The sequence below is a fragment of the Schistosoma mansoni genome (genome assembly GCF_000237925.1).
Source record: "Schistosoma mansoni, WGS project CABG00000000 data, supercontig 0080, strain Puerto Rico, whole genome shotgun sequence".
NCBI classification, from domain to species: Eukaryota; Metazoa; Platyhelminthes; class Trematoda; order Strigeidida; family Schistosomatidae; genus Schistosoma; species Schistosoma mansoni.
The window spans coordinates 1,014,873-1,029,095 of record NW_017386030.1 but is presented as its reverse complement, the minus strand read 5'-3'; the positions used below and the strand labels follow the sequence as shown (position 1 = coordinate 1,029,095).

The following is a 14,223-nucleotide window of genomic DNA, read 5'->3' as shown; positions in this document are numbered from 1 at the left end:
TTGTATTGTCTACTTGAATCTTCCTATCGATGTTCAGGATTGCAACTGATCAGTCTGTCTCTTATTGCCATATGTACATCCTGTGTGGATTGCTTCGATATTGACTAAATTCACAAGCATTATAAGAAAAGATAAATAGTGATTAGTAGTGGAATCCAGTTTGATATGTGTTTCGTTCCATTTGAGACTCGTTAGCTAGATGTACCTTCATCTTAAAGTTGATGTTGACTCCAGGACTAGTAATCAGGACTCTATAATCAATTTAAACTTATTCCATTTGACTAAAGTACCTTCATAGTTAAAGCTTAGTTAGTAGATACATATGGACTTAACTAATAAAGATATAAAATCAATATACGGTAATATATCTTTACAACTGATCCCTTTAAATCAAACTATTATTACCTGAATCAATCATAAAATACATTGCGAAGCGAGATCGTGGATGCTCACTGATGAGGAATTCCACAATAGGACGAAACGGCCATCCAGTGCTTTCAGGTTTTTCCATGGTAGTTTAGCTTCAATTGATACATGATTTCAACTTTGAAAATACTGAAATCTCTACAAAACCCCTTCCGATCTATAATAAAGTTTAATTATCATACAATTTGGTCAGTGAAGCTGAGTAGCTTAAAATATGAGTTGAATAAAACACTGTTACAATAAAGACTAACTTACTAACTAAGTATAGATTTGTATACTTGAACTTGAATCACAGTTTTTGTAAGAAATGATAATACTACTGCGATTCGAACAGAATACCATGGATGTGACGCGCGAACACTTAACCTGTAGACAGACCACTGAACCTTCATCCAACAGTGTCAATATTTAACCTCAACCAATCCACCATGTGTCGCGATCATCTGGCATTGTGTTCAGTGGGTGATTGCCTCACACCCAACACGGTTCATCTCCACTGGTCATGGCTTTTCATTATAATACAACTGAGAGAATTCCCTCTCCATGCAAGTCACCAGTGACCACATGATCATTTACAGTTTGTGCTTGTGCATATCTAAGGAATTCAAGCACAATTAAGATCTACCGTCTATTTGTTGGGAGTCGAACACACTTTAACTACTATTGTAGTGAACAAGAACACGATTAGGGACAATGGAATGCAGAATACAGAATATCTAGCAAGCATACAGTAAACAGTTAATTCGCGAACTATTAATCAATTGTCTCAATCTTGGCTGTTCCTTCTGCAAATATCAGTCCATCGTCTTCGATTATTATTGTTCATTCATTTTCATACCAATTGCGTTTGATTCCCGTTCTTTCATTATCGATCTCCTGAAATGCATTCAATGCCCGACTACTGTTATATACTACTTATGTGGATATAAGTAACCCACACCACACTATGTCATTACTCTACTAGACTATAGACTATAGCCTCCATGCGTTAATGACAAAGCTTGTCTTTTGATGTATATGAGTTAATTCATATAACAGTAAAAATAATCTCAATGCTTAGCTGGGATAATTCCCTTCGATTGATTTCTACATCGAATATACCTCAGTTTGTTACTAATAACTTACTGTTTTCATGGCAACCATTAAATGGTATGACTTAGTGAATACAAACAACTAGAATCAATTGTTAATTATTTGTTTCTCTATAGAGGTTACTGATTTATGTATCGAAAAACTCCGCCTGTAGCTCCTCCGGGGGCTACTGCCGGACCCAAGCCTGAGTAAAGGAGGAGGGTTGGGCAGGGGGTTAGCGACCCCATCCCGTAGAAAACCAACTCGCTAAAAAGACGCTAACCAGAAAAAAAGCTAGTATCAGATTATGTTAAAACAATTGTCTATGCGAATTCAATGGGTCGAGTAGACTAATTAAGTATAATGTGTACTATATTGTATATGAACTGATTACTCTTTACAGTATCTGGTAACTGTTATATACAATGACTTAATAATTTACAGTTGATTGATCCCTAGGTGGTGATCAATGTATGTATGTACCTCCAACTACCATTTTATTCTCAACATAGTACATGCAATGTCGAGTCACCTAGACTAGTGGCCACATTGCAGCCTGGTCGGTTGGATTCAATCTACATTAAGAAGGACCTGACATACATTACATTGATCACCACCCAGTAACCAATCAATTATAAATACATCTCAGTCCCACAAGAGGTCGGTCATGGCCCGGATAGCTCAGTGGTAACGTCTCCGACTGTGAAACTGGTTTACACGGGATTACATCCATCAGGGGGCATCAGTTCCCTCCAGATTACAGTACACCTTGTTGATGAGTGCCAAGTAGCACGAAACCTAGGTCCAGTGTTTACTGTTGAATATATCCAACCACCATCTTAACTGACTTAATAAACATACTACTGTAATGAACAAGAACACCAGTGGGGACAATCGAATGTATATGAACTCAAAGTTCCAGAATGTCCTAGTAAAATCTGAGAATCATATAGTAAATAATTCATCTGTAAAATGTCAATCAACTGTTTCATATTTCATTGTTCCTGCATTTTCATACTAATTACTTTTCGTTTCCGTTCTTTCCTTCTCGATGTACTACTGAAATACATTCTATTCCTGATTATCTCCGTACACTACTTATATGAATATAAGTAGCTCAAACTACACAACTATTAGTAAACAATTGCTAATTATCAACCTTGTATACGTGTTTTGTTACTGTTTGCCTCTATTGAAGACTGAAGACACCTTAGTGATTACATATAACTAGTTATAGTCATATTAATTTTCAAGGTAACAACACAGTAGTTAGAGCTTCCAACTTTCGGTTATAATGTCTAAGATGAGAATCCTATTCAACTTGTACTTGATTAGATAGTGGGGTAGTGTCAATAGCCGTCTTATGGTATGTATGTTTCAAGACCGAATGCATGAATAGGAACTTCACAAACTAGTCCCATCATTAAACTACCATGTTTGCAACCATTCCTTGGAAAAAATTCTAAAAAATATATATATTTATTTATTTGAACACATAAATATTGGTTCAAACGGGCACCAGATATGTATGCGCCACACAAATCTCATTTGATTTGTGTGAGGGCTGTGATAATGCCCAGGTGCCCAGACCGAAGCAGGTGGTTTTCTCAAAGAGCCACATCCGGAGCTTTTGACCTAAAGATCTGATCCATAAGGCAGTGGAGCATCATAAGGAGATGCACTCCCATAGTAGTCAGTAACCAACGATTGATTCATACACCATTTGTTCCCTCAGGATGGTGGAGCCCATGTGCATCATTGGTTTGGAATCAGGGTTTTCCAACTCCCCTAGGTAGACTTTCCGGACATTCGCTTTTCGTTCTCTCAGTTTCGTAAACAACACCGGTGCCCCGAGAAGTCAGTAAGTAGGACTTCCCTGGTAGAGGCTATATACGCGTGGCCATGTGAGAGCATTCCGAGAGGGAGAGCGGACTCTCCAGGACATTTGGGGCTCTAGAAATAAAACTGTGTTACATTTACCCACTTAGTTTAATTTTTTTTCAATTTTTTTGATATTTCAGGCTTATGGAATAGTTTGGAAAGCATTAAATAAAAAAACTAAAGAAATTATTGCATTAAAAAAAATTTTCGATGCATTTCGTAATCAAACTGATGCTCAAGTAAGCTATCTTTAACTGTAGTGTATTTCTTCCCCCCCTCTTTTTCTTTTTCTTTTTTTATTATCTCTTCTCATCTTTCCTTTCTTTTGTCCATAGAGAACATTTAGAGAGATTGCATTTCTTCAAAATTTTGGTAATCATCCAAATATTGTACGATTGTATAATGTAATACGTGCAAGTAGTGATAAAGATATCTATTTAGTATTTGAATACATGGGTAAGCTTTGCTCTCTATCTATCTATCTATCTATCTATCTCCCTTATTATTGAATAGAAACAGATTTACATAATGTAATTAAAAAAGGCAATATATTAAATGATATACATAAACAATATATTATGTACCAATTATTGAAAGCAACAGCTTATTTACATTCAGGTGAAGTAATACATCGTGATCAAAAGGTAAGTAAGTATATTTTATTTAATTCGTTTAACTACTTATAAGTAGTTAAAAAATATATTTAAATGTAAAGCCTTGAATCGTCATGTGTTATCGGTAATGTATAAGTTTTGTTGATAAGAGTTTGTTTTGGCGGTATGTTGAGGTTGTTAAACTTTGATATCCCCAGGCATTTTTTATCTGTAGTTTTTGGTAACTGTTAACTGTAGTATTCTGCTTCATATCTTACATGAGTCGACAAAATATAAGTATTTTGCATGGCTTGTGGAAGCATCTGAGTATCTAAAGTTATACAGTTGTTGGTCAGTAATAGATACTAATTGTAGATTCTGAGTTTGATACCAATGAAAAAGAGGATCCACCAAACTTATAGGTAACTGAATTTACTTCGTATATGTTATTTATTTACATAGAATCGTTTCACCTAGTTGATTTTGAGTCACAATATACTGTCAGTGAAAGCTAACGATACCATACAGTTTAGTGAGCAGAAATGTATTGCATTACGTCTTAACGAACTACTGATTGGTTAAAAAACATCAATGCTTTAACCACTGAAAAAACTCCGATAGTTCCATGAACTTTCAAGTGTTTGTAATGTATAAAGAACGAACTTGACTTCTGATTTCAACAACTCATTAAAAGTGAAACAATAGTTAGTGGTTCATTTAAGACTTGTACATAATGATGATGATGATTATGATGATGATGATGACGATGATGATGATAGTGATAACGAAGGTATTTTAAGTGTTTAAAAATAAAACCATACCGGTTCAGTGGTCTATAACAGTCTATAAATAGTCTGCAGAAGTTACATACAGTTTAATCTTCTTTGGATATAACAATATTTCTGAGTCAATTAAAGCTAGACCATCATGGAAAACCTGGAAGCACTGGACGGCTATTTTGTCCTATTGTGATATGGTGTCTGCTACTTACGTAAGTAACAGTAGAAGATTGAAGAGGAAAGAACGGGAACAGAAAGCAATTGGCGAGGCTATGATTTATGGACGACCTGTGAACGAATCGTAAATCACCTTGAGAAACACTGGTCAATCAGGAAACAGTTCGTATGGAATAAAAATATATTATACAAAACCAAAGAATCAAAATAGACACACTTCTTTTGTATGATCCAAAAACGTGTCAAGGTTAGAAATACATTCAAAGGTTCTAAAATCATAATGCATACGTTAGAGGAACTCATCCATATGGCTCCATGATAGTTGATCTCTAGAGCCATGATAAAGTCTCAACCTCGACCACATAGTTTCAATATTGTTTGTGTGTACTCTGGTTGTGTAAGCTTGTCATTTCTATTACGCCAATATCCCTACAATACTCATACCACTGAACAGTCGACGTCTCACTAACATCTGCGAATATTGCAGCGAATGTTACTGGTACTCTTATTATACAGTTCGCAGCGATTATTATAATATGTCTTAATCTCAATCTGGATCGAGGGAAAATGTTCCTATTGTAGCGTACGTCTTCCTCCAACATATATTACATCGAAGGATATCATCACGGTAGTCTACACAGGGTCTACAAGTCCTTCGATAACTGCAATTACAAATAAAAGAACATTCCAGTAGTCCCATTTATTGTAACCGCTTAAATGTCATGTCTTCTCTGAAATCTTCTATGAACCTTTCGTACATGAGCATCAGATACTGAAATTAGCGTTGTGATCTTTGAAACCCCTAAAACGCTTCTGATTGTAGTCTCACCAATCAATTTGTATGAAAATGTAGGAACAATGAAATCGGACATTTGATTAACATTTTACAAAACGAAGTACTGATTGTATAATTCTCAGATTTTGCATTAGAATACATTCGATTATCCTCACTTATGTTCTCGTTCGCTACAATAGTAATAGTAGTATTGTACAATTATTATTATTACTACTATTAATACGACTACTACTACTACTATTACGACTACGACTACTACTACTATCACTACTACTACTACTACTACGACTAGTACTACTACTAAATGTCTAAATTCAGTTAATATATCCCTATTTTACTCATTTTTGTGTGTGGTCCCCCCTCAACGTTTTCTTCTTTTTTTTTCTTTTTTTTTACTGATATACCAATTTCCAGCCATCAAATGTTTTACTAAATTCATATTGTTTAGTCAAATTATGTGATTTTGGTTTAGCCCGATCATTAAAAGGTCGTAATAAATATGAAAATGTCAATGGTAAACTGAATTGTAAAACCTTATTACCAGCATTAACTGAATATGTAGCAACACGTTGGTATCGTGCACCAGAAATTTTATTAGCATGTCATAATTATACAAAAGGTGTTGATATATGGAGTTTAGGTTGTATATTAGGTGAAATGTTAATTGGTACACCATTATTTCCTGGTACATCAACATTAGATCAAATTGAACGTATTATGGGTGCATTACCTAAACCTACTATAGAAGGTAAATTTGATTATTTGATTAAGTGTATTTTCTTTTTGTTGTTGTCGTTTTTTGAAGGGTTATATAATAGCAGAAGGGGGGTTTTCTAGATATTATAGTGGTTTTAATAGTTGAAATTATTAGTCAATTGAAGCTAAACTACCATGGAAAAGCTGGAAGCACTGGACAGCCGTCTTGCTCTATTGTGGTTGTCCAGTGTTTTCAGGTTTTCCATGGTAGTTTGGCTTCAATTGACTGATAATCTCAACTTTCAAAAAGATTATGTAATACACTTGGTATTGTTTTGTATGAATCTTCCCATTGAGATGGAGGTACATCCAACTTACGAATCCCAAATAGGACAAAACACACGTCAAACTAGATTCCACTGCTAGCCACTGTCCATCTTAGATTATGTAATATTTTCATAAGAAAATAAATCTAGGAAAGTTACATTATGTTTGAGTGATTGCCTTCTATGTATTTATATCTTGAATAAGTTCACTCAATAAAGCTAATTTTATTAACAATGACTGATAAAAAAGTTAATTGCCAATTTTTTGATTATACTTGGATACAAAGGTGATGTTCATACCCAGAGACCTAAATGTTGTATCTATCCAAATAGAATTAAATGTTGTCAAGGCAGTCTATTCAGAATACCTATATATCTATATGTATATCAATAGAATGTGATCCAATTTCAGTCTAAACTATTAACAACAAAACAATATAATCTTTTAAGAATAAATATAACATCCATCAGACAATTCAATGGCTACTTAAAGTCAATATATTAGTGTTTAAAGTAATAAACTCGTAATTACAATTTTAATTCGAATATCTTGTTGATAAACCTTTAATAAGATGAAATATACATCTCATTATAAATATGAAAATCATTATATTATATGTACTTTTTTTAACGGTCGAGTTCATGGGTCAATTGAAGCTAAACTGTGATATGGGTTACTTATATATCCACATAAGTAGTATATAATGATGATGATCGAACATTGAATGTATTTCAGTAGAAGATCAATAACGAAAGAACGGAAATGAAATGGAACTGGTATGTAAATACATGAACAATGAATTCAGAGACTATGAACTGATATTTGCAGAAGGAACAGTCAAGATTAAGATAATTGATTGATATTGTAAGCGAAGATGGATAGCGGCTAGCAGTGGAATCCAGTTTGACGCGCGTTTCGTCCTATTTGGGACTCATCAGATGAATGCACCTGCATCTCAGAGTTGATGTTCACTCTGACACACGAACCTAGTACCTTTCGCTTCAAACGTCATTGCGTTATCCCCTTAGCTACTGAGTCCTGATAGCCACTTGCGTATGCAATGGGGTGAAATTTAAATTCACTTAGTATTGTTTGTTTGAATTTTCCCATTTGAAGATTCAAACAAACAATACTTATTGCATTTAATTGGTTGATAGTCTGTGAATTGACTATTTACTATATGGTTTTCACATTCTATAGAGGTATTCTGTAATTATGTGCTTAAATACATTCGATTGTCCTCACTCGCCTTCTTGTTCACTAGAAGGCTACCATGGAAAATCTAGAAACATTGAAGTGTTCCATAATGGTCTAGCTTCAATTAATCCATGAATTCAATTATTAAATTATTATAATATCCATAATACCCTTCTTTAAATATCATATATATTTCTTTTTTAATACTTCAGATATGGCCAGTGTAAAAAGTCCATATAGTTCATCAATTTTACAAAAAGCACATATCAAGTAATTTATAAACCAATTTTTGTTCACTTTAACTAGTTTAGTTATTTATGAAATAGTTGAGATCATGAGTTGATTGAAGCTAGACCGATATCGAGAACCTGGAAGAACTGAATGACCGTATCGTCCTATTGTGGGACTCCTCAGCAGAGCGCATCCACGATCCCACCCCACGAGATTTGAACCTAGGACTTATCAGTCACGTACGCGAGTGCTTAACCTCCAGACCACTGAGCCAGCATCCAACGGTGTTAATGTTTAACTCCAACCGATCCACGAAATTGAGCAACACATTCACCATTGTCTTCATTGAGTTGATATCTTACAACAGACCTGGTTGAACTCCACTGGTCACAAAGTTACGATTTGTCTAAAACACCGGTTCTTTATTGAATAATATACAAAAAAAATTAGTTGCAAACTTCAACTTGTAAGGTATCTGTGGTATTTATCATTTCATTTTGTTTGAAATAGAAAAAAAGCTTTGATAGTACAAAAATGATAGTCGTTCGCTATGTCTATAATTTGATAACGATTCATCAACAATCAAAAACTAAACTATGAACAAACAATATGGATACCGGCTCAGTGATCTAGAGGTTAAGTGCTCGCGTGAGTGACTGATAGGTCCTGGGTTTGAATCTCACTCGCGAGGCGGGATCGTGGATGCGCACTCTTGAGAAGTCCCACAATAGGACCAAACAGCCGTCCACTGCTTCTAGGTTTTCCATGTTGGTCTAGCTTCAACTGACTCATGATGTCAACTTAATAATTTTGTAAAATTCTTTTTTGTTAGTCACATTTGATTCAATAAATGCTACTTATTTATCTTATAGTTTATATCATAGACTGATGTTAGTTAGATAACTACTGGTAATTAGCAAAAAGAAATGATCAACTGTTTCGTCCTACTTTTGAATTTTCTCAACACTATTCATCTACTATTCCACTAAAATTTTCAGATCTTGCAGAAAGCGCTTAACCATCAGATCACTAAATCAACCATCCATAGCAGCTCCGATTCATTCCATCAGTGTGTAACTGCCTTATGATGGGCTTGACTGAGTTTCACAGGTCATAGCTCAATAGAACTCCAGGAGTTACCTTCCAAAGTAGTTATTAGTTAGCTTATAATGATTGTTACTATAGAAGGTCGGTATAAAGTGTTGTTTTAATGCTGAATACATATTTGATTCTTTTGTTGTTTATTTAATTCAATTAGAAATCGTCGTTCATTGGATCAATTATTAATAAATGTTGATAAGACAGCAACTGATCTTATGTATAAAATGTTACATTTCAATCCACATAAACGTATTACAGCATTGGAAGCTTTAAAACATCCATACGTTCGTAGGTAAGTACAATTTTATTGTAGTATATCAGACTAATGATGTGTTTCGTGCAATCTGAGACTCGTCAGAAGAATGTGTCTTGATGTTGATAATAGGTTCAAATCTTATTGGAATGGGGTTCAAACCTCTTTGACTACCGATCTTCCATTCGATCATGAGGACTAACATTATACAGAATAAGAATTATTAGTATATCTGACTAATGATATGTTTCGTCTAATCTGAGACTCATCAGAAGAATGTGTCTTGATGTTGATAATAGGTTCAAATCTTATTGGAATGAGGTTCAAACCTATTTCACTACTAATCTACCTTACGATAGTGAGGACTAACATTAGACAGAATAAGAATCATTATTAGTTTTTCATTACTAAGTTGAAGCTAACGTTATTCGTAACATTTTTGATCATCTTTCCGTCCATGCAACTTGTGAGTACTCTATGATTGTCTAATTTTCATTCGGAATATAACTTCAAATTCTAACTCTTATTATATTTGGGCTTTTCGTATGGCATATTGAACTGATCTAAACTGGCTTCTTCATAGCAGACCGATGTGGATGACTCCAGAGACCCGAAATAAAGACTTAGATAAAAACTCCACTCTAATGTACAGTAATCATCCACCAAATCAGCAGAAAAATGATCCGAAAGTTTGGGTTCAACACAAAATGTTCGATGCAATCTCATTTACAAAAGGGTCATATCTATACAATTTTACTGACCATTGTCGATCCCATTTGATATCGATGAGGAATTATGACATCATAGTTCCTTTATTATAACCTTGTATATGTTCATAAACATAAATGTATTAGTAAATAATTGAATAAAACAAATCAAATACGAGAATAAGCAAAGATGAATAGTGGTTAGCAGTGGAATCCAGGACGCGCGTTTCGTCCCATTCCTTATAGGGAGCTGGATGTACCTACATCTCAGAGTTGATGCACATATGCCAACAAAAGACTGATCAATTTCCGTCCTAAAGTGGCTATCAAGATTCAGTAGCTGAGTGGGTAACGCGATGGCGTTTGAAGCAAAAGCTACTGGGTTCGAGTTCCAGAGTGAACATCAACTCTGAGATGCAGGTACATCCATCTCACGAGTCCCAAATAGAACGAAACGCGCTTCCTGGATTCCATTGCTAGCCACTAATAATCTTTGCTTATGAAGCTTGTGACTTCAGGCAATATTGAGACAGTTCGTATAGGATACATATATGCCAACAAGAAACTGGTCAATTGCAGTCTTAAATAACAACGGGAAGATACAAGTTAACAACACCAAGTGAATTCAAATACGAGAATGTTCTAGGATACATACAATTCATACTTTTATTAATACAAACAGATGAAAAGAGTTAGAAAGCATCATATTGGTACATAAATAGTACGCAAAAGGTACCATTCATAATTCTCTTCAGGATATAACACTATGATATACACATATCTAAGTTTATATGTATGAGGACGGTCCACAGATGATCTTGAGGAAGCTCTACGAAGCTCAGAAGGAGTCGAACATATTCAATCCAATCAGCTTTGAAAAAATATTTTTCTGAATCACTACATGTAGCTTCCCTATTGGACAAAGGCTAATCACCCCCTGTGTGCAGATTGGATAACTATAAAAGTGATTTCGTTTTTACTAAAAACTATATATATATATATATATAGCTTCCATTTGAAGAGGAAATTAGGAAAAGACGTTGGAAGTGGATCGGACATACATTACGGAAATCAACAATGTGTATTACAAGGAGATCCCTAACTTGGAATCCGGAAGGAAAGCCGAAAAGAAGAAGATCAAAAAACACATTACGCCGGGAAATAGAAGCAGATATGAAAGGAATGAATGTTAACTGGAAAGAACTAGAAAGGAAGGCTCAGGACAGAGTTGGATGGAGAATACTGGTGAGCGGCCTATTCTCCTCAACGAGGTGTAACAGTAGTAAGTTAGTAAGTAAGTAATTCAAAAAACTTATAACTTAACACTAACTCAAATCAGTTTCTATAATGAATAACTAATAGTGACAACTGATAAAATTTATATTTTATAGTTGAAATCATAAGTCAATTGAAGCTAGACCACCATGGAAAACCTGGAAGCACTGGACAACCGTTTCGTCCTATTGTGGGACTCCTCAGCAGTGCGCATCCACGATCCCTCCTTGCGAGAATCAACTGGGTCTATTGTGAGATAGTAACTCACTGAAGACAATGATGGATAGTTGCTTAATTTCGTGGATTGTTTGAAGTTAAACAATAACACAGTTGGATGCTGGCCGGCTTAGTGGTCTAAAGGTTAACGACTCACACGTGTCTGATAGGTCTTAGGTTCGAATCTCACTAGGTGGGATAGTGGATACGCACTGCTGAGGAGTCCCACAATGGGGACGAAACGGAGGTCCAATGCCTCTAGGTTTACCGTAGTAGTCTAGCTTCATTGACTCATGAATCCAACTTTAAAATTACTAGAATCTCCACAAAACACCCTTCTAATTGATTTATTCTTCTTTTTTTCTTCGTTCCTTTCATCTTTCTTCATGATTTCAAAGATTTTACTCTCCAAATGAAATAATGATCATGAATCATCATGTAACTCCACCATTAGATGATAATATACAATTAACTGTTTCTGAATATCGTGATCGTTTATATCAAGTAAGTGATATAGAAATTATATTAATATACTTTTAAATATTGATAATGAGACTATATAATTTATGGATAACTATTGAGGACACGGTGGATCAGATGCAGATGTGAGGGCGAGGATCGGCGAAGCACGAGCAGCATATATACAACTGAAGAACGTCTGGAACTCAAAACAATTGTCAACCAACACTAAGGTTAGAATTTTCAATACAAATGTCAAGGCAGTTCTACTGTATGGGGCGTAGACATGGAGAACTACAAAAGCAATTATCCAGAAGATACAAGTGTTTATTAACAGTTATCTACGAAAGATACTTCGGATCCGATGGCCAGACACTATCAGCAACAAGTTACTGTGGGAGACAACAAACCAGATTCCAGCGGAGGAAGAAATCAGGAAGAAGCACTGGAAGCGGATAGGACACACTTTGAGGTAATCACCCAGATGCATCACAAGACAAGCCCTCACATGGAATCCTGAAGGCCAGAGGAGAAGAGGAAGACCAAAGAACACATTACGCCGAGAAATAGAGACAGACATGAGAAGAATGAACGAAAGTTGGATAGAACTAGAAAAGAATGCTCAGGACAGAGTGGGTTGGAGAATGCTGGTTGTCGGCCTATGCTCGATTGGGAGTAACAGGCGTAAGTAAAGTAAGTAATTATGTACTGAGGACGTTAGATCCCCAGAACTCACTTGGAAAAGGTCCTACTTATATCGACATAAGTAGTATATAACGCGGGTCAGGAATAAAAAGTCTGACAACAGAAGGTTGGGAAGATTCAAGAGGGAAGAATGGGACCAGAAAGTAATTTGTATGGAAATACAGGAACAATAAAGTCATTGATATTTACAAAAGGAACAGTCAAGTTGAGAACAAGATACAAGACCAATTATGAAGGGAACAAAATACTTCAGAAAGTTTTTAACACCCATAAAGAAAGATTGACATCAGAAGCTTTGTATATATAGGCCAAAAAGAATAGCCCAAACTGAAAGGATGGTATTCAAGTAGGAAATACTTAGCAAATATTCGTTAACAAGTAATTGGACCCATTCTTTATTCAACCTGTTTGTTATATCCTAGTGAAGACGTAAGTAAAGGTAACTTCCAGGATCTATTAATCGACTATTATTCTACATGTATTCTTATTGTTTAACTATTGAGTAATTAGATTGTGTATATCTATATTCATCTTATTATAATCTTCATTTTGACCTATTGATTATTACTATACGAATTGCTGTTCCCAAATGATACTCAGTTTATTGATTATTGTATCCCACGTTCACAGCCACATTTTGTCTTGATCTTGGATAAATGTTATTTCCTATTTTCTGGTGTGATGTGGTCTGTCTGTCTGGTGTATAAACAGAGTATACTTGAAATAAATGATTTGCATAGTAGGTGCTATTGGTGTTCTGGATTCAACTGGACGGACTAGGCAAGAGATAGGACCAATAAGGACGAAAGGCTGCTCATACCTGTCGAACGTCATTGGTTTGGCACTGTACTAAAATTGGATAAGTCATATTTCGATTGATGAATAGATCAAAGGATAAAAAGCCGTCCTTAAATTCACAACATACTGTTTATTTTACATTCATTTTTATTCTGATTCAAATGAATCTGGATAATTTCTAGCAATATAATTAACACCATCGGATACCGGATCACTAGTCTCGTGGTTAAGTGCTCTAGCGTGAGACTGATAGGTCTTTACTTAAAATCTCGCAGAGCGGGATCGTGGATGCGCACTGCTGGGGAGTTCCACAATAGGATGGAACGGCCTTCCAGTGCTTCCAGGTTTACCATGGAGGTGTAGCTTCAATTGACTCATGATTTCAACTATGAAAATTATGTATTTGATGATTCTCATTTTACATGTAAATCAATGATTCGGAGATCATTTTTCAACCTTCATATATCAACCATTAATAGCTCAATCTTACTTACTTACTTACGCCTGTTACTCCCAAAGGAGCATAGGCCGCTGA

General features: G+C 35.2%; 1 protein-coding gene and 1 non-coding gene across 2 annotated transcripts in view; both read left to right on the top strand.

Moving 5' to 3' along the window:
• The window catches only part of Smp_133490 (serine/threonine kinase), a gene marked incomplete at both ends in the record, with an annotated part of 29,837 nt that overhangs the window by 3,561 nt on the left and 12,053 nt on the right, over positions 1-14,223 (top strand). The window contains 6 exons of the mRNA XM_018790509.1: positions 3,519-3,617; positions 3,714-3,834; positions 3,892-4,022; positions 6,138-6,213; positions 6,268-6,493; positions 12,125-12,230. Of these exons, the coding sequence (XP_018646239.1) occupies positions 3,519-3,617; positions 3,714-3,834; positions 3,892-4,022; positions 6,138-6,213; positions 6,268-6,493; positions 12,125-12,230 (759 nt within the window). The remainder of the gene's footprint in view (positions 1-3,518; positions 3,618-3,713; positions 3,835-3,891; positions 4,023-6,137; positions 6,214-6,267; positions 6,494-12,124; positions 12,231-14,223) is intronic.
• Smp_tRNA_02249_Pseudo_TTG.1.1 lies at positions 10,566-10,637 on the top strand. The gene has a single exon. It is a non-coding gene (tRNA).